Consider the following 26911-nt stretch of genomic DNA (forward strand, 5'->3'; position numbering starts at 1 on the left):
ATCTAGAAATAGTACATTTGTACTCCCTTCTGAAGAAGGAAGGAGTATAGGACTGTTACACGTAAGAGCACACAGTCAGCCTTGGATATGGATATAGGTCTATTACTCCTTGAAATACTTCTTGAATTTTCTTTCTATATCTTCCTTCTTGCACACTTGCAGGTTTCATCTTTTAATATCTTCATCAAGAAGACCTAAGCACCCTACTGACTGTAGCTGGGACTTTTTCAGCCACTTAGTGAAATTAGGGGCCTGGAACCCATCCACTTGACCCTTGCTACATAAAGACAATTTCATTTCCAAAACCAAAGAGACTTCCAATGGGGAAAAGTCCTGATCTCTCAGTTTATGAACAAGAAGGAAATGGGAATGTGTGCTTGAAGCCACTGGTGCTGCATATCTCTAAGTGATGACTATTCATACTCTGTAACAGAAAGCAGCTGCTCCTGCTGTGTAGTATAAACAGGTATTTTTATACCCCATCCAATAACCCTAAGATATTGCACATCTTGGCAATATTCCTTTTCTATTCTTTCTCTAGTCTGATATTATTAGCGCCTGACCTTTTTACACATACTGTTAATCCTGACAATTGGATGTGTACAGTATAGATTGTAGTTACATCATAGGAGTCTTTCAACTATGAGTTTAAAATAATGCAAACTGAATTCTTTCAGTGGGAGAGAAAAGCTAAAGCATTTTAAGCTTGGAACATTTTAAGCGTCATCGCTACCATAAGATTGCATTAATAGAATTAAATTAGCTGATGGAAACTCAACATTATTCTTAGTGTTGTTGCCATAGAAAAGGTGGCTCACTTTGTAGCTTTCTGTAGATCACTATTTGAGCAGCAGATAGACATAGAACAAAATAAAGTTCAAAATGAGATTTCTAATGCAGAGGGTTGTTATTATTATCATTATCATTATTATTATCATTATTATTTCCCTTCCCTTTTATAGACTACTTTGTTCTAGAATTTGTTCAGCAAGTTTCTCCTTTTGTCAGGCAAGTAAATAACGTCAACACAGTGACATTTCATCTGTATTTTGCTCCCCAAAATATTAGGTACTGATTCAATCTGCAGTGGTAAGTGCAAGCTGAAAAGATGATTTCTGTACCAGCTCAGTTACCAGCAGATAGAGTTTAAAGCATCTGACTCTAGGCAAGAGAGTAATTTCTACCTGGGAGTAGATTTTATCCAGGAGTTGCAATTATATTACTCATAGAATTGGTTTTCCAAGGTGTTGAACATTAGGGCTTTGAGCAACCTGATCTAGTGTGAGGTGTCCCTGCCCATGGCAGTGGGGTCGGAACTAGATGATCCTTGAGGTCCCTTCCAACCCTGGCAATTCCATGATTCTATTTAGCTTGTGAAATTCATTTGAAACTGAGAATGATCAGCACCCTGGCTTGGATTTGAAGTGAGTGATGTCAACCAATCCTAGATCTGGGTAAGTGAAACCTTTTATGAGAAGTGTCTATGTACCTTGTGGTGCCTAAGTCATAGGCAAGCTCAGAAAGGTGCTCCTCAGAGATTCTCGCTCCAATCTTTGTAGCTGGATGTGGGAATTCAAAGCAGTATGAAATCAGTCTTGGCAGTCATTAGATCCTGGTTCCAACTTTCTGATTTGGTGAACGTTCAGTGAAAGCAGCTTACTCCTGGGAAGCAATGCTCAGCTTAATTTGAGGAAGTCAGATAACCATTTAAATCCTTTGCAGTCACCAATTCTCATATTTCTATATATATGTGTATTTTAATACATACATGAAATCATTACATCAGACCCCCTAAATGCTAATGCAAATGGACTGAATGCATTCAGAGGCAGTGCAATTCTTTAGCTGGGTTTTGCAATACTTTGAATGTGAACCTCCTTTATGGATGAAATGTGACAGCCATGATTATGTTCAGTGTAACACATCCTCAGAACTTTTAAGTCTTGATGTTGCTGGATTTCAGACTGAGTTCTGTATACTAGTCTGTGGGCTTTCCCTTTTTTTGTGCATTTCCAATAGTTCAGTTAAATCAAACAAATAAATGGAAGAAAGAAAGAAAGAAAACCCCAACACACTGGCCGAAACAAAAATCTCAACCTGGCAACTGCAAAAGAAAAAGATTTAATGTTGCAGGACCCTAATTCTATCCCAACAACTTGTTGATGGTAAAACTGCCAGGAAATGCAATGATGTGAAATTAAGGACCTTCATTTCTAATTTAATTTGTTTCAGTAGAAAAGGTCTTAATATTTTTACTGCAGCACTACTGAATGTAGGTGGAACAGTCCAGTTCTATTCATATTTTTTTTCCCTTTTAAAGTTGGGTGGGTTTGGTTTTTGGCAAGGTTCTTTGTGGGTTATTAGGGGGGTTTTATGTACACACACATTTATGCATGTGACTAGAAAGTTTGTGTAGCTCTCACTAAATCACAATGACCAGTTGTAATTTTATATTCTTAGTTTCATCACAAGTCAGAAAAACTTGTGTGTTTTAGTTTAATTACTATCTTTTGTTGAATTACATGGGGAACAGCTAATACTCTTTAAAGAAAGCCAATGAAAATTAAACCTGTGTCGTATATCATACAACAGGACTGAAAAAGTAGCCCAGAAAGCAAGACATTTATGTCCTCCATTAATATTTAAACATTTTTCAGCAAGTACAGGGTAAGCACATCCCATCTGCTGAAACTCTCATGATAAATGATGCCCTAGGCAGAGCACGGTTAACACCTAATTCTCAGTCACAGGCCAATCTGTTTGCCTTTTTATGAGCTCTCTTCATGTTGCTGCACAACTTGCCTTTTTTTCCCCTTCTCTTCTTTAAAAGTGAGATAGGTCTTGAAATTATGCAATACACCCTCATAAAAATGAGCATCGGTTTGAGAGATGAGGCTGGCATGAGCTGAAGCTATTAAATCTATATGTAATGCATTTCTATTTTAGTCTAAGGAAAATCACTTTAATCAGTGGACTGTAAAGGATAAAAATTACTTTTGTTCATTTCTTCATCTTACTATAGAATGAAAACAATGAAGATACAGCTGTTTTTGTCATGTTTAAGTTTCTGAACCACCTTGGTCATTCAAGGAGTTTTGTTGCTTTCTTCCCTCCCTGTTCTGAGCCTGCATCATGAGCTCCTCAGCCCAATATTTGGAGGTGATGTTCTGACACACATCACTACAGTATCTGACTCCCATGAATCCAACAAGTCTTTCTAAGTATAAGAAGTTGAAGGGGAAACTTGCAAATACCTTTTATTCTACACAAGAGCTAAAATAGCTGTATTTTTATTTTAATGTCTATTCTTTTGGTACCACCTGTCACCAAAAAAAAGAAAAAAAGAAAGGAAAATAAACATAAAAGTCAACAAAATACAACAACAAATGAAACCACCAGCCCTGAAATGTTACAGATGCTTGTTACATTGGAGAGGAAGCGTGATCAAACAAGTCATATTACTTCAATTGCAATCTCTGAAGCACATCCTCCCTCTTCGTCCTGTAACTGTACAATGTGTAGTATAGTGGATTCATGGCTGGAATTCCTGGGTGCTGCACAATACAAGTAATAACAAAATAGAAAAAAAATAGTCTTGAAGAGGTAAGAAAACACTTGAAAGTGTTTATTGGGTGTTTTGTTGTTGGCTTGGTTTTTGTTTGTTTGTTTGGATTTTTTTAATACACTCTGGTTCTGTAAAGTAGTGAACACTTCTGGAAGACTGACAGCTTTATGTACAACTTATCAGAGCTGTGGCAGCTTTAAAGTTGGCCCACATTGATTTTACTATTGAGGAGCAGCCAAATAAGAAATTCTGTTGATTCCAACAACTCGGGGCCAGGATACTCTTTTGAGTTCTTTAGAGCCCCCTCTCCCCCCCCCCCCCCCCCCCCCCCAAAAAAAAAAAAAGGAAAAGCATCCTTAAAGTAAATATTTGCCAAAAAGTATAAAAAAGATTTAGGTAGTCACTTACACAAAAGAGACTTCGTAGCTATTATAAAGTATCGTGCTAGGCAATCACAGAATAATGGACTTTTTGTTACAATATATGGCTTTAATTAAAGATAAGTATATCACATTGAAATATATCATTCTCTTTATCCCAAAGCATTAGTCAAGTAGTGTAATGATCTATGTCCTGTAGCAGCCTCATCTCTACTTCAGAACACCAGTCATGGCATTTCCTAGTGAAAACAAAAGCCTAAGGAAAGCAAAGAAAAGGCATTTATCTTTGAAACACATTTCTAATTCTTCCTTCCCTCTGCCTCTGAAACAGACCCCTAAAACTGGAGTAACCTGTTTTGTTAATAGTCATACTAATAATGCTAATAATCTTATAGCTAGATGAATAAATCCCCCAATAAATATGAAATGTCCAAATATTGGAGAAACTGATGTGTTCCGTAGCTGCGTGTGTATGTCTATGTATCCTCAGTGCAAGGGTGTAGGTTCCATCAGCTGTAGGTCTGATGCAAAGATTGATCAACTATGTGCTTAAAACAGTCCCTTTGCATTTGACACAAGCTTAAGAACTCACTTAATAACCTAAAGATCTGTTCAGATGTCTTCAACTATGAGAACCAGCAATGCATGACTAAGCTTAAAAAATACAGTGGCGTATCTTTGCACAGTAAATTACTCTGTGTGTATATGTGTGTGTAGGACAGAATATCTAAGACCCAGAGAAAGAGAGGTGGTGTCTGTTACCATTGTTGCTGAAATTAGTAATGCTTTACATAACTCTCCTTGGTTCTCCAAGCAGCTATAAGCAAATTGTCACACACAATACATCAAAATGAACCTGGACAATTTATTTGCACTTGTATTGGCAGGCTGCTCTCCACATCTCTGCATAAAGTATATTTGAAGTGTGTGCTACTTGCTGCTGCAGCAGAGCCAGCACAACTCAGATCAGGATCACCAGAGTTCCCCTCTTAATGGAGCCTGTTCTTGGAACAGCACATCCAGGAGCAGCACATCTAACTGCTGCCTGCCTGCAGCAGAGATGGCAGGAGAGGTTTCCATCCCTAAAATCTGCCAGCGTCCATCAACAGAGCTGCATCAGATTGCCATCTTTATCTACTAGGAGTCCATCAGAGTTTTATTTAAGTAGTTTCACTGTTCCTAATTGCTTGTTCTCTTTTCCAGAAGTTATCCTCCACTCAATTTTGTTGATTCAACTGTTTGCCTGACTGCTCTCTAAAGCAGATAGTGAAACTTCATCTGCTGTTTGGCAGCATGGCTATTTCCAAAACTTGGTGCGGCTGTCCTGTAGTTTATGGTCTCTTTAGTTGTGCTGATGCAACTGCTTTGTGCAGCCGTGCTGTAAACTGAGTCAGTGCAATTCTCTGGGTTATAAACTTGAAGGGAAAGATTTCTTGAAACAGTTTTGGTGCCATTTGTTTAAAACTACATTTCACTGATATGGTTTGTGGTGTTGCCTTGGAAATACCACCACTGCTAGGATAGTGAACTGCAGTGAAGAGAGGAATGGGAATGGAGAAGAATTCTTGGAAGCATGCAGTTGGCACGTTGCGGGGGCAGCACAAGAACCTTTTAAATTCAGATTGCTCTTGGTGGAAGAATAGCATGAGCAGTGGCCTAACCCAGCTCTGTCAAAATGATTTGGTTTTAAAAACACCTTACTATTAAAAGCGTTTAAGTTAACAAGATCATTTTGACAGATCTGGGTTAGGGAGTGACTCCACGCACAGTTCTGCTGGCAGATAAGAGGCAGTGCAGTCTAGCCAGGGCATGCAAGTGGCACTTAGCAGTGGGCACTGTAAGCATGATCCTAGCTACTGCCATGGTAGCGTGTCTGGTTACAGCCTCAGTCCCTCTTCTCTTACAGTAATTTAATTTTTTTTTTAGGTATGTGAGTAATCTTTACGCAAATGACTAATCCGCTGAAGAATAATTGTTATAATTTATGGGAAGCAGTACTCATTCCTGTGCAGCAGAAACATGAGCATGCTGCCTTAGCCAAGGTAATTTAAAATCTAGCTCAGGTACAATATAATGGGTATGTGCTGAAACAATGAGGTTGTAGCAAAGTTATACGGGCAGGGATGGCATGATTGTTGGTTATGGTGTCTTGATAGTTCTCTTCTGATGGACTTTGGGTTTCTTCTGCTTTAATGGCAAATTAAAACCCTTACCACACTTCCCTTATGAATTATTCCTACAAGTGAGGCTAAGGAATGCTAAGGACTCATGGTTTTACTGTTGAAAACTTAGACCTCTATTGTGCTGCCAGAAGAGGATCAATGAAGGAAAGATAATTGTGCTTCCCACGGTGGGAAGGCTTTGCATCATGTTGCTGCTATTGATGGAAAAGCACCCTGTCTGAATCCTTGAGAAATGAAACTAGGAAGCATAAGTGGCAGTGGAGCCAATACTTGCAGTAGTAAAAGTAAACCTAAAAGAGCTTAAGGAACAGGAAGAGCAGTGTGAAGCAAAACACTCCGCCAACAAACTAGAACAAAACCAAACCCAAAACCAAGCAAAAAAGAAAAATTCCCCAGGAGGTACTTTAGCTACTGTGGACACAAAAACCCAGGGAGGAGAGAAATGGCCCAAAGTGAGGAGGAAAATAATAGTCATAAAGATAAAAGGTAGTAATTTGAACAATAAGAAGGAATCTGCCTGGATGTTAACAAAGGAAACACTAAAATGTAAACATAATACCTACAGCTGTGTATAGGCTGTCAAAATGGATCCCGAGTTTGCAGATCTCTTGACAGGGGAAATCCAATACCAGATCCTGAGCTGCGAGAAACCTGTGATAGTGTAAAGAGAAACTCTAGTGTTGGTTAATGAATTTCAGATAAAAGAAGTCACAAGATGTAAATTTTTGTCAAGGACGCTTGATTAACCTTCCTATTTTATGCTCCCAACCTATATTAAAATTACTGCCCATGGCTCTGTTTTGCAGGAATAAAGTTCCTTATTTCTGGCAGAAATTGAATTAAACTCCTCCTCCTGGACACAAAAGCCCAGGTAGGTCAGGTGGAGTTTTGAGGGTCCAAAGGAAATATGCAGGTTGCACAGATCTGCCTGCTGTCACACAGCACTCGCTGGAATTCTGGGCGGTCAGTTAATGAATCAGTTATTCGAGGCTGCTCATATTGTAATGCGGACTTGCTTACATTAAATGAACATCTGAGGGGAGATTATGCATAAAGACATCTAAACCATTTTTGCTACAACTCCATTGCCTTTGTGTATTGTTTACCTCCTCGTGTTGTGGCAGTTTGCATGCTGAAGGGGTCATTTAATGTACAAAATAGAAAAGATTCTGAAAATTCTACCAAAAAACCAAACAAACCACCCAAACTACCTGCTTTAGGCCAAGTTCACCAAATTCTGTTGGACATCTCTAGTGTAACTTACTTTAATAAATCAGTACTTAATTTGCTTTTTAATAGTAATAACAGTTGATTAGGAAGTGATAAAATCCACCCTGATGAAATAGTGAGGTCAAAGGGCTTAGCTGTTGCATATCATCACGAAGAATGAGAAGGTAAATGCAGGATGAAATGAAGGAAAAAGCTTTGTTGCAATGCTTAAGGCAATTCTCCATATGTCTTATGTGAAGAAACATGAGAGGCTCTACAATCTTTTAAACTAAGATGATGATGTAAGTCAGTGCACTAGCCTTGTAATAAAGTGGTGTACCTGACCCAGCAGATATTCTCTGGTTTGAAACCTAAAAATCAATTGATTTTTTTTTTTAAAGCTTTTTATGATCTTACTTTACTTCTTTTTCAATAAGAATTTTATATTTTAACCTACTTTTATTAACTTTATTAATCTTTTTAACGAATCTGCCGTATTCCAATGTTCACCTTTTAAAGCTACACGATGAGTCTTAAATAATTGCAGTGCAATTACTTACGTCAGAGATGCCAGCCACCATAAACCTTTCCCCTGCTGCTATCGGTTAGTGTACCAACTGTAGCTGTTTGCTGTCATCTATGCCTCTAACTTTAGGCAGAGAGTTAACTCACAAAGTTGCCTCCAGAGATATTGGTTCCAAAAGAGGTTGCAGTGTATATTGCGTTAATTTCTGAAATGGCTATGCTAGTTATGTTCCAGTGTTAGGTGATCAAATTCTGCTTTGTTGCGTTCACTTTCTGTGTTGTACTTTATGAAACCTATGCACTCTGTGGCTTAGACCTGGACAAGCAGTGCTCCAAGATGCTCTGAAAAAAAGAGACATGGGTGTATTGATTCATGAGAAGCTCAGCATAAGCTGGCTGTGCACTCATGAAGCCCAGAAGGCAAATCGTATCCCAGGCTGCATCAAGAGGAGTGTGGCCAGCAGGTCAAGAGGTGATTCTGGCCCTTTAGTCTGCTCTGGTGAGACCCCACCTCGAATATTGCATCCAGTTCTTGTATCCCCAGCATAAGAGGACACAGAGATGTTGGAGGCCACAAAGATGATCCAAGGGCTCAAGCACCTTTCCAGTAAGGATACGCTGAGGGAGCTGGCATGCTTCGGGCTAGAGAACACGACTTGGGGGGTGGGGGGGCCTTAGAGCTGCCTTCCAACACCTGAAGGGATCCTACAGGAAGGCTGGAGAGGGACTTTCATAAGGGTGCATAGCAATAGGACAAGGTAGAATGGTTTGAAGCTGAGGTAGAGTAGGTTTGGACTGGATCTTAGGAAGAAGTTCTTCAGTATGAAGGTGGTGAGACTCTGGAAAGGGTTTCCCAGTGAGGTTGTGGACACCTTTTCCCTGGGAGCATTCAAGGCCAGGTTGGATGAAGCCTTGTGCAGCCGAGTATAGTTGAGAGGCCTCCTTGCCCATGGCAGGGGGATTGGAGTAGATGATCTCTAAGGTCCCTTCCAACCTAAGCCATTCTATGATTAACAGAGTAATATTTTTCTAAAACTATATCAGCACATACAGTAAGTGGAGAAGAAACCTCTCAGCTTTAGCTGTAGTTCTCTGTAGGTCGTGCATGGAGAACCAAATTTCTGAATACAGTTCTATGTTTCTGACACATAAGAGTTATGTGAACTCCTGGTATCCTGACAGAGTGTCACATTCTCTTTTGTCTATTTGTTACATTAAGGAAATTATTTGTATTTCAGCTATCACTTTCCCCTCTCAGGGGTGAATGAGGAACCAAAGCTGTTTTGTAAACAGCTTTTGCTGGATTAGAGTTTTCTGTAGTTGTTTGTATCGTACTCCATCCAAGGAAACTGCTTCGAAGAACAGTGAAGTTGTGTTGAAGAAAAGGCCCCAAGGCCATTTGAATATGTGGAAACTCAAAGAAAAAATTATGCTTTTATCAACTTTAACAAAATCTTTATGAGGGTAGGAATACACTCTTCAAGGCACTTGTGCTTGTCCTTTTTGCTTAACAAAAGGTATTTTTATCTTCACTGTAATAATTTTTGCTGCCATTCCATACTCACCACTTCTTTAGACCCTGGTGTAATATAAGGAAAGAAAACGCTGCTCTGCCTCACTTGCTGTCTTCATTCACTGCCAGATCTCCCCTTACATTTGGCTTTTTAATGTGGCCATAACAGCTTGACTCAGCAGCCATATCAGCTCCTTCTACATATCTAATCTAGAGGATTATGATTTAACTAACAGGCTTTTTCTCCTTTTCCATTTTTTCCTTTTCCATTTTTTCCTTTTCCATTATTTTTTCCTTTTCCATTTTTTCCTTTTCCATTTTTTCCTTTTCCATTTTTTCCTTTTCCATTTTTTCCTTTTCCATTTTTTCCTTTTCCATTTTTTCCTTTTCCATTTTTTCCTTTTCCATTTTTTCCTTTTCCATTTTTTCTTTTTCCATTTTTTCCTTTTCCATTTTCCATTTTTTTTCCTTTTCCACTGTATTATTCTAGACTAAAATTGCAGGGCCAAATATTTAATAGTGCCTCCCATCTGCTCCCAACTACATATGTGGTGTTTGGCTCCCAGGAACGGAGAAGAAATTTAATTTCCAAATTTTTGATGAATTTTGGGGACAGCACAATCTCCACGCATTGCAGAAAGTAAATGCCACGATTCACTGATAGAGCAGTGAATCCCAAATGAGAGTCTGTTTCTCAAATAAAGCTCAAAGTTGAACTGTAGAGAAGTTTATCCAGCTCTATGCCCTGATGATATTTCTCAGCAGTGCACTGATGCAAAAGCTCCAGCAGTTTTTTTCTTCAGCCTGTCCTGCCTAACACTTGCCTGACTTTTGTGCCAGTACTTGGTGGATCTCACAGTTTTGTGCTGGTTGAGCTGGTCTAACTGTACTTATTTAAATGAGCTAGGTTTAATGACAGGGTACTTGTGTTACTAATATTTTTGGTGTGCTTTTGACTCTTCTTTGCCTTAAGGTATTGCTGAATAAAGAGCTACTGTGAGGATGGTCCAGTCACAGTGAATGTTATGCGCTAGTGGTAGTAGATAGGACCTAAATTTGATTGGAGTAAATGAAGAGTAACAGGCAGTAAGTCTGGGGGAGGACCTGAGGAGGGATGTACTGAAATGAACTTAATGCTTGCCAAGGATTCAGAGTGGCAGTCTGAAAAACAAATATCCTGTTCTTTCTTCAAACAAAAATGTTTCTGTGAGCATCATAGCATTTTATCTCACTTATTTCATCTCTTTTAGAAGGCAGTCTGTGTAGATTAATTAAGAATTGTTTTCAAAACCATGCTTGAATATGAAAAGAGGTGCTTTATTTTACTCCTATTTAGTCCTCTGAGTGAGAAGAACTATACCAGTGTGTACTGGAGGAGTAAGAAATTCTGTCATGGTCCACTTGGGCTTTTTTTTTAAGGCTTTCTTGGAAAAAGGTGCAGCATACTATTCTGCTTCTGGTGGGCCTCTGTCTGGGTCAAAAATAATTTTGTATATATATAAAAAGAAAGCTCAGCTAGAGAAAAAGACCCTCAAGTCAGGTTTTCAGGTTATGCCCCTACTTTTCAGTTTAATCCTGGCTATTGTTTGAAGATGATGTCTATTACTCTGTTTTACAGTGGTTCTATTTCTCCTGTGTTTCAACTGAAGAATTCAGAAAGCTCTGTCACACACACCCCCACAAGGATCTCAGACACACTTAACTGCTTTCATTGAAAGTCTGGCTGTTTCTCTCTTTTGATACCTTCCACCACCATCATTTTAACATGGGCTAGAAAGCAGCAGCAGTAACCTCCCTTTAATTCCCTGGACTGAAGAGGGTTTTCAGAGGGTGACCTGACAGTCAGTTTGCTCCTCGTTCTTTTCCCTTTTCTGGGACTGCGAGAACACCAAGAGATTGAAGGCTTCTTGCTTCCCACACGTTTTCCCCAAAGTTTCTTTGCAAGATCTTAGTGTTTTCTCTGATATCTTTCTTTCTATCTCAGTCGGCAATGAGGCTTAAACAACGTTTCTCAGCCACCCAGTTCCTTCTGTAATGGATCTTCACCTCATTCTTGATGCATTGTCAAAGCACTGCACTATTAGCTTACCATTCTTGCATGCTACTTGAGATATTGAGTTTTAGGTTGATAACAGCTCGGCTCCCCTTTTAACAAGACAAGTTTCTCACAGTTTAAGATTTTCAAGCAACAGATTTCACAGTTGCTTTGGCAATTACTGGAGTTTAAAAAAATAGGGGGAAAAAAAGATTGCTTTTTTACATTGTTTGCTTTTAAAATAACAACTGGTTTTTGCTGGTCTTATTCATGTTTTCAGATGTTTTCTTCTATGAATGTACATGAACCTAAAAATGCCCCAACAATCCCAGGCACCCCTCTGAAAAGAAAACCCTGAAGCCCCAAGAGTTCAGACATGTAGCACCAGGAACCCATTTGAAAGTGGAAAAAGCCAGATTAAGACACAGAGTCACACACTCACAGAATGCCAAGTTGGAAGGGACCCCAAGGATCCTCTGGTCCACCTTATCTAGGTGATAGTGGAGTTGAAATTACATGGTCCAGCACCCTGTCCAACTGTCTTAAAACTGTCTGCTGTAGAGGAATCCACTGCTTCCCTTGGGAGATGATTCCAGTGGCTGACTGTTCTCATGGGGAAAAAAATTTCCCTTGGAGCTGAATGGGAGTCTGCCCAGGAGTAACTTGTCCCTTGTCTCTTCCATGGGACTCCTTGTAAAAAGGGAGTCTACATCCTCCTGGTAGCCACCCTTTCTGTACTGGTACATGGTAATAAAGTCTCCCCCAAGCCTTCTCCTTTCAGGGTGGAACAAACCCCGTTCTCTCAGTGTTTCTTCATATGGCAGGGCTGCCAGTCCTCTGATCATTCTTGTGTAAGCTTACAAGTAGACATTTGTACCTACCTTCTACATAGTGATTTCTCATGAGATTGTTTGGTTATGAGTCCAAGAAAATATATTGGGAATCTTTTTACGTAACTCCAGCCTCATTAGAGCAGCTGTAATGCAGCCCTGCTCCCTGAGCCTTGTCCCATCTATCTTTCTAAGCCTTCCATGGATGCATGTCAGGGTTTGCCAATCAGTGTGACATTAGCAAGCCCTACTGTATTAATTTGCTTGTCCTTTTCAAGGAATATTTAGCCTGAGATGAAACCTGATGTGGCCTTCTAATACTTGAAAGGCTGGATGGGGAAAGAAAGACAAAATGCTCCCAAGTGTCCATCAGGGAAAATGTCTTTGAAATAAAATCTGACTCTGTCTTTTCTCTGAAAGTGAGAGACACACTGAGAGTGGTGTAGTGCAGATGTGCATAAATGAGCTTACTTAAGGCCTGTTTTGGGTATCATGGATTTCCCAGTGAACTTAGCAGGGCTGCTGCAGCTAGATAATGACTGAAATGAGAATGTATTGCTGGAGCCTCAGATGCTTACGAGAAGCAATTTATTTTTGACTTCTGGTGGAGGAGAGCAAGAATGCATGCAACAACATCATCTCATTTGACTTTTATTATTTGACATGCTAAGTATTTATAGTTGACTACATGAAAGGTACAGACTAGCAAGACAGCCAGGAGTTTCTTCAGCCCCTAAGGTAGACTGCAAGGAAACTCTTTTCCTCACTGTGTGTACTCATTTATCTGGGTCCTCTTTCACTATTTCAGACAATGAAGGAATCCACAGAATACTTAATTCATTTATTTAACCCATTTTGTATTCACTAATATGATGTACTACAACTTTAAAACCTAATGTGGCTTGTTTATATAAAAGTAAATAAGGTCTCTCAGAATGCTTTCTAAGCCCTTTAGCCACTGATGTAACCATTTATTTATGTATTTATTTTCTTCTTCCCCATCCAGGAATCTTTAATGACTGGAAAACTCAATGGATCATGTTTTTATAGTCTAAGCTGTTTTTACCTTGACTGTGTTGTAAACACATGGAGGAGCTGTAAGTAAATGTTCTGTGCTACATGATGCATTGGATTGCTACAGTCTGGAGGAAAGCAAAATAATAATTTCATTTTTGTGGTGATTTGCATAGCTTGTGGTACAATGCCAGAAAGACTGACGGACATGCTTATGGATACGTGGACTCCATTAGTAATATTATGGATTACTGTCCTTCCTTCCATTTATACGGCTCCAATGAATCAATCTCAAGTGCTACCAAGTGGATCCAGTTCAGGACTAAAAAGGCTAACTGAAGAACAAAGAGTTTTGAACCGTTCTAAGAGAGGCTGGGTTTGGAATCAAATGTTTGTATTGGAAGAATTTTCTGGACCTGAACCAATTCTCGTTGGCCGGGTAAGGCAAGATTTGTTTGTTGGTTTTTTTCTCTCTGAATATGTCAATGTATAGCATTTGAAGATCTTCACTCAGCTGGGTTCTTCTAAGAAATTCATATCTGATGTGCTCTGTTATTCTGAAATTCTACTCTCATACGCTTTTATGTGTACCTGATTTAAAAGCTTTATGTGTACCTGCGGAAGGATTTTAGAGGACACAGTCTCAGGCTGTGCAGGGGGAAGTTTAGGCTTGATCTTAGAAAGAAGTTCTTCCCAGCAAGAGAGATTGCCCATTGGAATGGGCTGCCCAGGGAGGTGGTGGGGTCAGCGTCCCTGGAGGTGTTCAAGAAAAGGCTGGGTGAGGCACTTAGTGCCATAGTCTCGTTGATTAGTTAGGGTTGGGTGATCAGTTGGACTTGATGATCTTGGAGGTCTTTTCCAACCTGGCTGATTCTGTGATTCTACCTCATTATAAGGGTATGGTTTCCTGGCTAGCTAGCTTGATATTTACAACAAAATTATACATACTCCATTTGACAAAAAATGCACAAGCATGTACACATCCTTTCTTTGGTGTTGCTGATCACCACTCTTCACCTCTGTCAGCTGAAGTACCAAGTAGCCTTTTGTACTATGTTCCTATTCATTCAAGGTATGTTCCTATTCATTCATTCATTCAAAAAGGTTGCTACACCTATAGGTAATTTTCTGTCTCTAGCCTGATTAGACAGAAGTTACTTATGCCCCAAGAATCTGTGATAGTTTCAGGCTATGCCTTTAAAAGCTAGCTGCAGATTTTCAGGCAGAAGGGAAATCACAGAATCTTAAAACCAAATTAAAATGCCCAACAGAACCAAACCAAACCAGGAGTGTAGTATATACAGCGAATTACAAGGTAGTGCTTTGGGGGTTGGGGGGTGTCCTGATTTGCACATACACGAAATAACATCATTGTCACAGATTTTATCATTTTCTTCCAAACTCAGGAAGATAACACAAGGAATATTCTCCTGTTTTCCTGTGTGCCAGCTTGCCTGTTGCTTTTAAGCCTTTGACTGTTGCCATGCATTAGCTCATTCTGTTGCTCAGTGTATTACCCCCAGCCTTGTACATTTTCTAAATAGAGATCATGGGCCATCTGCATTCATCAGGAATGAATTACCTTTTAAAGTATTCTTAGAGAATAATTAGCTGATCCTAAATGCATATTTGGCCTATGGTCAGCAGTTGTAAAAGCCACTAAAGTTCAGTTCCCTTTAAATAACCAGGTACATGATTGTCAGATCACCTGGCAACTGAAATTGAGGGGAAAATAAAATCTAGAGAACATAAATTATGGATATCAGTTGATTTCATAATAATTTGGGAAATTCTCAGGGTAAACAAAGAGGATATAGTATAGGAACTGGCCATAGCTAGTTCTATTCTTGAAGAGAACACAGATCAAGTGCATTCTTAAATTTTCCCTAGTGTAGCCACTTTTCTGTCAAAATTTAGGTTCAGAAGGTGTAGCAAGCTTTATATCCAGTGATTTCTGAGCACTGTGTTTATATTTGTATCAGCTAGTATATATCTGTTCTCATCTGGTTTTCTGTTAGTAACATAATTCATTTTCAGAGAGACACTAATATGCTTATTTCAGATCTTCCAATATGTTATCCAACCCATTCTTTTTGGAATGTTTTGGTCAAGCTTTTCAAATGGTTTTGAGTTGCTTTTGAGTAGCTGGGGAGAATCCCACGTTGGTACTTTGTAGCACCTTGATTTCCAAGTCTTAATACTTCTACAATATTAGGGGGGTTTGGCAGATATAATATTCTGAGTTGTTGAAGTCATTAGTGACTAGAAGTGGGTGGGTTAAACTAAGCCAAACCAATAAAGATATTATCCCATCTTCAGCTGGCATTTTCAAAGAATTAGCTACTCTAAAATGCTGTGACAATCTATTTGTTGAGTCTACTGCATAATTAAAACACTGCATGATATAGATGGAAATGAGCAAAAAGTGAAATTGGCTCCCATAGGGAGAAGTCCTTGTTTTATTCATGAAAATGGTTTAAAATATTCTTGTAATTCTTGTCTGTATTTTTTACCACTGCAGAAAAATCATCCCTATTTCTAACCTGTTTTTCTTTCCTAAAGTTTATGAGCACTATAGGTGCTTTCATAGCCTGCTGTAGCCAGTGGGAACAGAGGCACTCTGCATTTTTCAGAGTTGTTCTTAATCCTTCCTGTTTGTAAAGTAGCAATTCTCCCAATTATAGTTCACGGCAATCCTTCTGCCCAAAAGCTAAAGGTGTACAGAATGTCACAAACAAAATGCTCTACTTCTCTCTTTAGCTGGGCTATGGTTTCTCCTCTGTCACCCTCTTTGGTTTCTTATCCGTTGCAATTTAAAAATAACCTCTTTTTCACAACTCATAGTAGGCTTGCACTTTCCTAGCTCCTCTTCATCTCTTTTTCCTATTTAAGCTCTTCCTCCAACCTTGTAGTTTTGCCCTTTGCCAAAGGATTTGCTCACTTAGAGTATCTCCTTCGTTCTGTGACTTGCTTTATCAACTATTTTTCTGCCCTGTGACTTACCTTGATGTTATTTTATTTGAAGGACTTTGAATGAAGGGCACTTTGTAAAATGTGATAGAGTGAGTTAATGTTGAGAGGCTTAATACTGTGGAGAGAGTGATGCCAACCATGTATGCCACCTATTGCTGCATTTCCTGGACACAGATGCAGCTTGTAGATATTTTCTACATGTTTGAAGCATTAGTATAATCTTGAAACAAACTGAGCTGACTGTTAGCTGCTTCAAAAGGAAGCAACTAACTGGATTGAATATTAGGAAAAAAAAAACTTTACTGAAAGAGTGATCAGACATTGGAACAGGCTGCCCAGAGAGGGGATGGAGTCACCATCTCTGGAGGTGTTCATGAAATGTGGGGACGCTTTGGGATATGGTTTAATGGCCATGATGGTCTTAGGTTGACAGTTGGACTTGATGATCTTAGAGGTCTTTTCCAAGCAAAACAGTTCTAGGATTTGATGCATGAATATATCCATGCATTTTGAGAAAGCTACAAAGTAACCTGTTTCACATTCATGTGCCATACTTCAAATGAGTTCTGTTCATAGCAATGCTGTTACAAATACTGTTTCATACTTCATTGTTTAAGGGGTTTTTGCTTCATCCAAGATGCAGCCACATGCTTTGCGCAGCTACTGATTCTGCTGCAGAAGGCTCCGTATCCTGCATATTGCTGTCAGCGGTTTGCAGGCCTCCCAGTGGCTGACAACCTCATTCAAGTGTAGAGTGATATGTCTTGTAGCACTGCATGCTGTCCCTGGGGGCTTGATTAGTTAGATAGAACTTTTACTTGATGTACAGTGCTGCATTTTCGGAGTCTCCTCTGCATGCATTTACAGCACCATGGCAGATGTGCTGTGAAATCTGTGGTGTAGCAAATGCCACAGGAGACAGCCACCGAATTCTCAATGACATAGATAATAGAGTTAAAAAGCATTAGGAAACTAGGTTTGGGGTATACCACTGTAGCTTCTGGTTTATGGAACGTGTGTTATCTGAGATGTTTTAAATGGGATATCCCTGGTTTACATTTTTAATCAAGGAACCTGGGATAGTTCATGTGTCAACCGTTTGTGAGTAAAATGCACGGAGAGAACAAAAGAGGGAATGAAGGGGTTTTCTGGTTTGCTCTGGGGGTAGTTTGTTTTTATATTCCCTGTCTTGCTCCTAAACGAATCAGCAGTTGTGTCCAGACACAAATGACCATGTTATGGTCAGTCAGATGTGTGCTGTTTCAGTGACAGCCCTCCTCTGGCTGTACTCTCTGGTTTCTCCCAGAGCCTTCTCAAGCCTTTTTGAAATTAACCTATTTCCAGGCTTGCAGTATGTATTGCATATTTTACACACAGCCTCTGTGATGAGAGATTTGTAAAATGAGTGGGCCAGGGCAGACTAGCGCTTGCATCACCTGCACCAGCTGCTACGCCGCATCTGTGGCATGTGGTGGGTAGAAGAGCTGTGCTAACTCCAAGAGTTGCTCTGAAACACTTGGACAGAGGTGGAAACAAACCAGAACATGAATGAGATACAGAAATAATGTGGCCAGGCCAACTCTATAGTGCAGTGGAGTCTCAGGTAGACCTTTTTCATCTGTGACCGTGGAGTTTTTCTTCTTTGCTTCTGACTTCCACGATACGTGTCTTATGACCGTGTTAAACGCAGGGGTTTTTTGTATGGCTCGTAGGATGAGGGAGCTAGGCAGCTTTTGCATTTTGAAGCAATGGAGATTTTTCCCTTGATGTATGGGGCTTAGGTACAGGCCTTTAGAGGAGAAATAATTTTCCTGTAGGAGGAGCAGTAAAGAGGCATTATGTTTTCACAGTTAAGTGCTTCAGGCTGCGCTACTGTAAAAACCGAACCTGGAAATGCAGAGAGCACTTATAAATAGCTTCAAGCTGTATGTTCTACATTATACATGCTTTATGCAATCTTTGATTTCATTGCCAACATACATTTTATCTCTTAACAAGGAAATGGTAAAGTCTTATTTGTTTAAGATTATGAATAGTTCTGTTGAAGTACAAGGGATACATATATGCAACGTAAACAAGATTTTAATTAAACAAGTTCTTTCCATATGTTTTCCTTTTTATTCCTGCATTGAGTTTATGATTCCAATGGCTACCTGAAAATACTGGGGTACTCAGGTGTTGCAAACCAGGTTCTTGTTACTTTAGGAATGAATTACATGCTGTTTCTCTTAATGGAGAAAACAGTTGTGATGTATCATAGAATCATAGAGTGGACTGGGTTGGAAGGGGCCTCCAGAGGTCATCTAGTCCAACCCTCTCTGCAGTAAGCAGGGGCATCCTCGACTAGACCAGGTTGCCCTGTGGAGCCTCACCTTGAGTATCTTCAGGGATGGGTGTAGTATAGTCTCAGCAAAGGTTTCACAGGGTATGACATGGTCCCACATTCATGCATTTTTTAGAGGTTTTACAGAGCAGCAGAAATCAGAACCCCGTACTACACAGATTCCTTTTTCCTCCTAATAAACACTTATATGTTTTGCTGTCTATGATTTAAATGCATGCCATAAAATATTCAATATCTGAAATGTTGCAAAGTCAACATTGCTTTCTGAGCCCTAGATTTTTTTGTTGTTGTTTTGCAGTCATAATTATACACTTATTTTCCTACTTATGTTTAATAAACTCCCAGAAGCTGAAATGTATCATTTAATTTTTGCTACTGTATTCTTTATGGAAAATACTAATTCCCCCTGCCTTTGTGTGCTTTTGAAGAAGAGATGACTCTGTCCTTCTGAAGGAGAAGAGATGACTCTATCCTTGACAGAATGCTCCCATTTACATGGTCCCAATCAGCTTAGTAAGCAGGAGCATACATAGTTCTGAGAAACACTCTTAATTAAATGTTACTGCAAAGACAATAAATATTGTATAGAATATTTTATAGAAGCCTGATAAAAGCAGTGGGTTTTAAACAAATATTCCTGAGTCTGCACAAATTTCATTTGTTTCTCTTTAAATGTTAAGATCCAACGCATTTCTTCTTGAAATATATACATTAAACAAAGATAGTTTGACTGAAGTGAGTCAACAGTGTCTACTAATACAGTATAAACATCTTTCTACAGATCTCTCTTAGAGTTGACTGACAAGACATAGCTTCAGATTCTAAAAGCTCATTTTTGGAGCCTTCACTGTGTGAGGCTGAGCTCTTTCATGCTCACTCACCTCCAGTCTGTGAGCATGATACAAACACAATTTAAGTAGAGTCACTATGTGAAACACTTGGACGTCAGCTAATACAACCGGACTGGTAATAACTTCAATAAGGCATTTCCTGAGATGCTTCCTCTATTTCTGCCTCACACTATTAAAGTAAGAATGTGTCACTTACCAGCATGGAAAGCACTTAAAGGAATGTATTACCATGTCAAGGTAATTATAAATTTTGCATAATAAAGGGTCAACCTGCACAATACCACACACCACCTGAGCTGGATGTTTTCTGTATGGAAGTTGGAACAGCTCAGTGGGGTGATTTGCACCTTAGGTTTTAGACTGCATAGACACTAAGTGCACAATAGTGCTGGAACATATCCAGAGAAGAGCAACAAAGCTGGTGGGGGGGTTGAAGTACCAGCTACATGTGGAGAGGCAGAGGGAGCTGGGGTTGCTTATCTTGAAGAAGAGGAGGCTGAGAGGGTGCCATGGTCTAGTCATGAGGTCTGTGGTGACAGGTTGGACTCGATGATCCTCGAGGTCTCTTCCAACCTTAGCGATACTGTGATACTTATTGCTGTGTATAACTACCTGAAGGGAGGTTGGAGCCAGGTGGGAGTTGGTCTGTTCTCCCAGGCAACCACCAACAGAACAAGAGGACACAGTCTCAAGCTGTGCCAGGGCATTTTTAGGCTGGATGTTAGGAAGAAATTCTTTACAGAAAGAGTGGTTTTCCACTGGAATGTGCTGCCTAGGTGGGTGGTGGATTCACAGTCCCTGGAGGTGTTTGAGACTGGATGAGGGAGGCACATAGTGCCATAGTTTAGTTGATTAGGTGGTGTTGGTTGATAGGTTGGACTTGATGGTCTTGAAGGTCTTTTCCAACCTGGTTAATTCTAATTCTAAATAACTTCCAAAAGTTGGAATAGGGTTGGGTTTGGGTATGTTTTGTTTGGGTTTTGTTGGGTTTTTTGTTTCTCTGGTTTTTAGATTTTATTTGTTTGTTTTGTTTGGAGGATTTGGGGTTGGTGGTTTTGTTTGTGATTTGGTTTTTTTGTTGGTTTTATTTTTTTTGTGTCAATGTTTTTTGAGTTAATTTTTTTTTTTCTTAAAAAAAAATCAATGCTGTGTGTGGTAGACATGATTGTATTCTGTGTGCTTAGGCATTTGGATCCCTTGATGCCACTTCAACATTTTTTTTTGCTTAAATCTCCTTGTCATTTTTCTAAAGCCACAAAGATTTCTCATCTTCTGAAAAACAGTAGCTAACAGAGAGATTTTCTTTAATTGCCCTTTTTTTATGTGTGTGTGTGAAGGATTGGATGCTTGTGTACTTTTTTTTTCAATATATTGATCTAAACACTTGCTCTTTCTCACAATTAATTGAAATGTTTTCCAAGTGTACATGCAAAATCCTGAAGTGACAGTATGAAAAATGAAGTGGAGCGTTCCAGACGATATTCTGCAGATGCCCTATGATCGTTTAGTATTTCCAACATTGCTCTAGTAAATGATTTTCAATTTCTACCTGTAGGGCCCACCTCTGGTGCTGTCAGGATGCTTCAGTTCCAGTTGTCAGTTTAACTAGCAATTAGTGCCAATTGTGATGGTGTTCCTTGCCTAAAAGTTTGTCCTTTGTGAACTTGACAAACGTTTTTTTCCATAGGCCACTGAGAAGTTAGTAGATAATGGTGACTCGAAAAAAGTGGCCCAACCTGTTGCCTTTTGACCATTCTGATCGGGTCCTGATGTGATGTTCCTCAATTTGCCAAGGATTCATGTAATGAAAACCTTAAAAATAATTCTGCATTTAAATGAGACATGTCTTGAGATGAATTCATTTAGTGTCTGCACGCTTCCAGTAAGAGCCCTGGACCTGAGGTGGCTGATACTTCATAAACAGAATTGCACCTGAGAAAGGCTGGCTTTTGAGCAGGCGGTCAGCTCTGTACTTTTAAGATGTCATAAACACACATTCACAGTAACCACAAGAAAAGTAAGTTTGCATGTGAAGCTAATGGGAAAGTGTTTGCCTAAATTTTGTTTCTTGGAAGTTCTGTTTTAAAAGTAGTTTTTTTCCTAATTTAGTGAAGTGAAAGAAATTAAAAGAAGGTTGTACAACAGACCAAGGACTTCACAGCTGAAGGCCTTCAGTTTGGTTTGGTTTTTGGACAAATTAAATCTGGTTTTAATTCAATCTGGATGTGAATCTGTCAACTTCTTTACAGGGATAATTTATTGCAGTGAGTATTTTAGGCAGTGTTTAAACATAACCATTACTTGAAAGCAAAGTGTGGCATTGAAATAAATGTGGATAATTTTCCTGAAGATATTTAAGCAAATATTTATGCATCTGAGGAGCCTTTTAGTGCTCCCTGAGGAACACCTGTAGTGATATAGGATAATATATAACTTTCCTTTTTCCTGAGGACTTATTCTTAGTGTAAAGATTCCCCTTCCTTAATTTCTTTCAGAGCTTTTATTTTACAGCAGGCATGCCAGCAGCTAAGAAAAAGTAAGTGTAGCTTTCCCTGGAGACTATCAATGCCATTCCTGAATTAACTGGAGGAATCATTAGGAGCGCCATAAGAAATCCTTTTTCTTGTTTCAGGGTCTGAGCTCAGTAGCTGTTACGCACCCAGCCCCTGGTGAATAGAAGCAAAGCTGAGGGTTTGTGTTTCAACTTGATATGCTTCACGTTGCTGTTAGATCTCCTCAATGAAGGGGAATGAAGTGAAATAAAAGACTGACTCAGAGAGGATCACTGGAGGCAAGAAGCCCAGTTGTAGGTAGAACCAGCAAAAGAGATTTCTTAGCAGAGCCCCAGTAATCTTCTGGTTTAAATCCAGAAGCTGTATTATCTGTTGTTTTTTTTCCCTTGCTGAGAGAACTGCTTACATACAGTAGGGGTATTGTTACTGAGTGAGAAAAGCTGAATTTTAGTATATGTGGAACTGGTGGTGGGTATCCAGACGTGAAATACAGAGGACAGAAGAATTAAACTAAACCATAGCTCTTCTGTTGCATTATTTTCTAAGGTCAGCAAGCTACAAGCATCATTAAGAGCTGTGACATGTTATACACCCAACCTACAAAATCAGGATATTAAATTGAATGGGGAAAAAAGAGCCACAACAAACCACCAACAAAACACAATGCTCTTTTATTTTTTTTAATTAATTTGGGGTAGTGTGCAACATAATTGCTGCAAGATGATCCTGTATATTAAAGCATGATGCAAATGGCTCAGAATGTGATAGTGCCAATTCAGAAAGCTTAATGGAAATCCACCATGGTTGCTTTTTTCCAGAGTAAGTTTTCTAAATACAATGACTGATATGCTTGCTAGTTCCTTTTCACTCCTTTTCTAGTTTAAATTCTCTGTTTTGCAGGCAACCTGCTCTCTAATTATTATGCAGTCTAAAGCATTTAGTGTAGAGTATTGGCATACTTTGCATTTCCTATTGTTGCCTTGTTATACAGACAAGAAAATACAATGTCCAGAGGCAAAATGTTTGTTTCTTCCTTCATGCAAAATCACCTGAAACAAGACTTAATGCCAGCACACCGTTTCCAAAGTGTTTATTTCTGCTAATGAATGGGTCATGATGATTTTGTTGTGTATCCCACCTACCTGTTACAATATTTGATTAACTGAGAGCAGGTGCTGATCTAAATATGCAAGGACTTCTACTTTTCATTTAATGCATATAGCAGGATTTCACTTGGCACAAGAAGATTTACAGATTGAACTGAAATTGAAGCCATGGAAGAGTTTTTTAAAGGCAATCTCAGCATGGACTTGTTTCTTGTGTGGATCTTTTTAACACTTTACACATTTTTAAAGCATACATGTCTTTTTATAAACTGCAGCACAGCAAATGATGAGTGCTTCAGCAAGCAAGAATAAAAGTGAAAGCTGTTAGGGCTGCCATTTGTATTAAGAACCCTCAGGTAAAGTTTTGATCCATTCTCCTGAGCTGGAGACAATTCCTGCTTCAAAGCTGTCGTTGTCTAAATAGGATATGCAGACTGTGGTTGAGGAAGAAAATACAAATGCAGAAGGGTAGTGTAGGCAGAGAAGTAATTTTCCATGTCCACTATTGTTTCACATCCCTGCCATTGCCAGGGAACAAGCTTCGTGATTCTCTGTTAATGTCCATAGTCAGTGCTGTCTCCTGCTAGCCTGTAATGGGTTTGTAAGGTGTAAAAACTGAATACTGTTGGGAAGCCTAAGAAACAAAGGATGGCAAAGCTGATGAAGGGTCTAGAGAACAAGTCTTCTGAGGAGCAGAATTGTTTAGTCTGGAAAAGAGGGTATTGAGGGGAGACCACATTGCTCTCTACAACTACCTGAAAGGAGGTCAGACTGAGGAGGGGGGGTCAGTCTCTTCTCCCTAGTATCAGGTGATAGAATGAGAGGAAATGGCCTAAAATTGTGCCAGGAGAGGTTTAGACTTTAGGAAAAATTTCTTTGCTGTGAGAGTGCTCAGGCATTGGAACAGGCTGCCCAGGGAGGGGGTGGAGTCAACATCCCTGGAGGTGTCCAACAAATGTGTGGATATGGCACCTGGGGACATGGTTTAATGGCCATGGTGGTCTTAGGCTGGTGGCTGGAATCAGTGATATGAAAGCTCTTTTGCAACCCAAACATTTCTGTGATTCTATGACTATTCTATGACATTCTATTCTATGGCTATTCTATTCTATGACATTCTGTGATTCTATGACTACTTTTAAGTGCATGTGACATTCTGTAAGAGATGTGTTCTATGCAATTAATTAGGAACTTAATATGATAACAAATATATCTGCACTTAAATATATTGAACATAAGGCTTGACACAGCGCAGTTATCAGACCTCAAAAAATAAAGAAAGGAAATGACAAACACTGTTAGACTTCTCTTGCTATGTAGAAGGCAAATGCACTGATCATCCCATTAATTAATCACTTTGTAATTGATCTAAATTCTATCACTTGAGCAGACCACCTGCTAGTTCCTGCAATTACTGATATGGAAAGGAGCAGTAGGAACTGAGTAGTATGTATATGCAAATAAATATTTGCAGTTTTGAGCCAGTAACTGTTCTGCACAAATACTGTAATAGACAATTCTCTGCAAGACAAAGTCTGATTAGTAAAGCAAAATTTTGCCCTATTAGTCAGGAGGGAGGCCCACTCTGAGACAACAGGTTCACTGCAGTGCTTTTAATCTGTTGTGGAATGTATTTCATACTTTTAAGGTGAAAAAGTGCCATAGTATAACTCTCAGTATTTATTCCAACTGACATCTCCCATGGAGAATCAGGAATGCATTTGTAAATTCTGCAAATTGCAGCAAGACTGGAAAACATAAGAGATGTTTTCCCCATTCAAAAGCAGGCAGCTGGGGCTTGTCTTAAAGTTTGGTTTCCAGTGGTAGAGCCTTTGTGAGAGGAAAGTTCAGGAAGGGAGGTTGTCAGCCTGAAAAAAATACTGACTCATCTGATAGCCCACTGTGTATTTAGCTCTGAGAACCTCCACAGTACAAGGGAGTCTCCTGGTGTAGGACAAAGTAACTAACCTCATGAGACACTTTTCTTGTTGACCTTCCTGCTTTAATAACCATGATTCAGGCACTTGTGTGTTTCATCGTGCCCATGAGCCACTATCAAAAGAATTCTCTCAGGATCACTTGTTTGAGAATTCTCAGGGAGACCAACAATCCAGTAGTAAATCATTAATTTATTCTTTTCTCAGCCACTTAATTGATAAGTCTCTTGCCATTATTATGCTCCATGATACATTTTGTTACAGAGCCTGAATTTCTGCTTGATGATGTTGGATGCTTTGCACTACTGCTTTGGGTTGATAAAAAATTTTGAGCATTCCAGCCTTCCAGGTACTTTGAATTGCTTCAGATCCAAAAAGTCAAATTCCTTGCAAGTTTGGTTAGTACACATGCTGGACATTAAGTCTATCTTAATGTATTTAATGTAAAGCTTTATGTAGTTTATGCAGGGTCCGGTGGAGGCAGGGTGATGAAAAAAAGAGCAATGACTGCATTGAGAGGAAATCCGAGGCTGTGTGTTGTGCATTTGCACATGTTGGTACATGTATCTAAGAGAATTGTAGAATCAGAGAATGGCTTAGGTTGGAAGGGACCTAGAGATCATCTACTCCAACCTCCTCCAATATGGACAGGGTCACCTCTCATCTAGACTTGGCTGCTCAAGGCCTCATCCCCACTGAAGAGATCTCCACAACTTCCCTGGTCAGCCCTTCATACTGAAAAACTTCCTCCTAAGATCCAGTCTGAACCTACTCTCCCTCAGCTTAAAACCATCCCCCCTTCTCCTTTTGCTAGAAGCCCTTATGAAAAGTCCATATCCAGCTTTCCTGTAGGCTCCCTTCAGGTATTGGAAGACATCTGTAAAGGTCCCCCCAGAGTCTTATTAGTAATATTAAAAGGATTCACATTAAGAAGAGGAACAATGTTAATGAGCAGGGCATGTGTTTCATTAGTGAAACTGTTGCTTTGTCTGGAATTAATTGTAGGACATAAGGAAGCCCCAGCACTCATACAGCTACCTCTCATATGCAGTGACCCTTGCAATGTTCATGTCCTTTGCCATTCTTTTAGAGATACTGGTAACCTTTCCTGTAGTGACTGTACCTTCACACTTACTGCTGCAGTATTTTGAGCCTAAATGGGAAAAAAAACCAAAACCAAACCCAAACAAATTAACATGCACAAGAGGTAATTTTTTATGTGGTGCTGAGTGCTGCCTTGTAGTGGGAAAAGATCTACAGCTACTTGAAAAGTCTTTTTTTTTGTGATCTTCACTATTGATCACACCTGCATTGAAATACTGTATGTGGAAATTGAAATATTCTTTGCTAGGCCTCCTCAGAAACAATGGAGTTATTTATTTTGTGGGAGAATCAAAAAGTGATAATGAGACATTCTTTAGCTGTCATTCTGTAGCTCACCAACCTAGCAGTCTGGATTCCTTTGGAAATGTAGCTTCCTCATCAGAAATGTGTGAAATGAAGGCCTTTGAAAGAGGACACATTTATTCTAGGTATTTCTAAATCTCTTTTAAATTTTCATTTGATGCTTAATATGAAAAAAACTTATTGTCAGGCTTGCTTTGAGAGGCATGAGCTGTTTGGGGTGTTATATAAAAGCTGATATGATTTCATTTATAGCAATTAATGATGGGCCATGTAAGTAGGAAAAGTATTCTTGTGCGTAACATATCACCATGGAAAGCTTTGTCCTTGGTACTGTTCTGGCTTTTTATTGCAAAGAGCAGGAAGAACAGTCAATAACCACTTATTAATGTTTTTCTCTCTTCCTTATTATAGCTTTAGGTACATTAGGCTCTCAGTAATTATCTCATTCATAATCCTCTCTAACAAGTAATATTTTCTGCATCTTGTGAAGCATAATTGGAAAATATTTTCTTTGGGTGTACACTAT

At 39.3% G+C, this 26911-nt stretch overlaps 1 protein-coding gene across 2 annotated transcripts in view; it reads left to right on the plus strand.

The window, feature by feature from the left end:
* The window catches only part of CDH8 (cadherin 8), a 168889-nt gene that overhangs the window by 3316 nt on the left and 138662 nt on the right, over nucleotides 1–26911 (plus strand). For both annotated transcript variants that reach the window (XM_068161604.1, XM_068161605.1), the window contains exons 2-3: nucleotides 13247–13337; nucleotides 13431–13693. In XM_068161604.1, the coding sequence (XP_068017705.1) occupies nucleotides 13256–13337; nucleotides 13431–13693 (345 nt within the window). In that variant the 5' untranslated portion in view covers nucleotides 13247–13255. The remainder of the gene's footprint in view (nucleotides 1–13246; nucleotides 13338–13430; nucleotides 13694–26911) is intronic.

The sequence above is a fragment of the Melanerpes formicivorus genome, unplaced genomic scaffold (assembly GCF_026170545.1).
Source record: "Melanerpes formicivorus ecotype bairdi unplaced genomic scaffold, bMelFor1.0.p_v2 SCAF_59, whole genome shotgun sequence".
Taxonomy (NCBI): domain Eukaryota; kingdom Metazoa; phylum Chordata; class Aves; order Piciformes; family Picidae; genus Melanerpes; species Melanerpes formicivorus.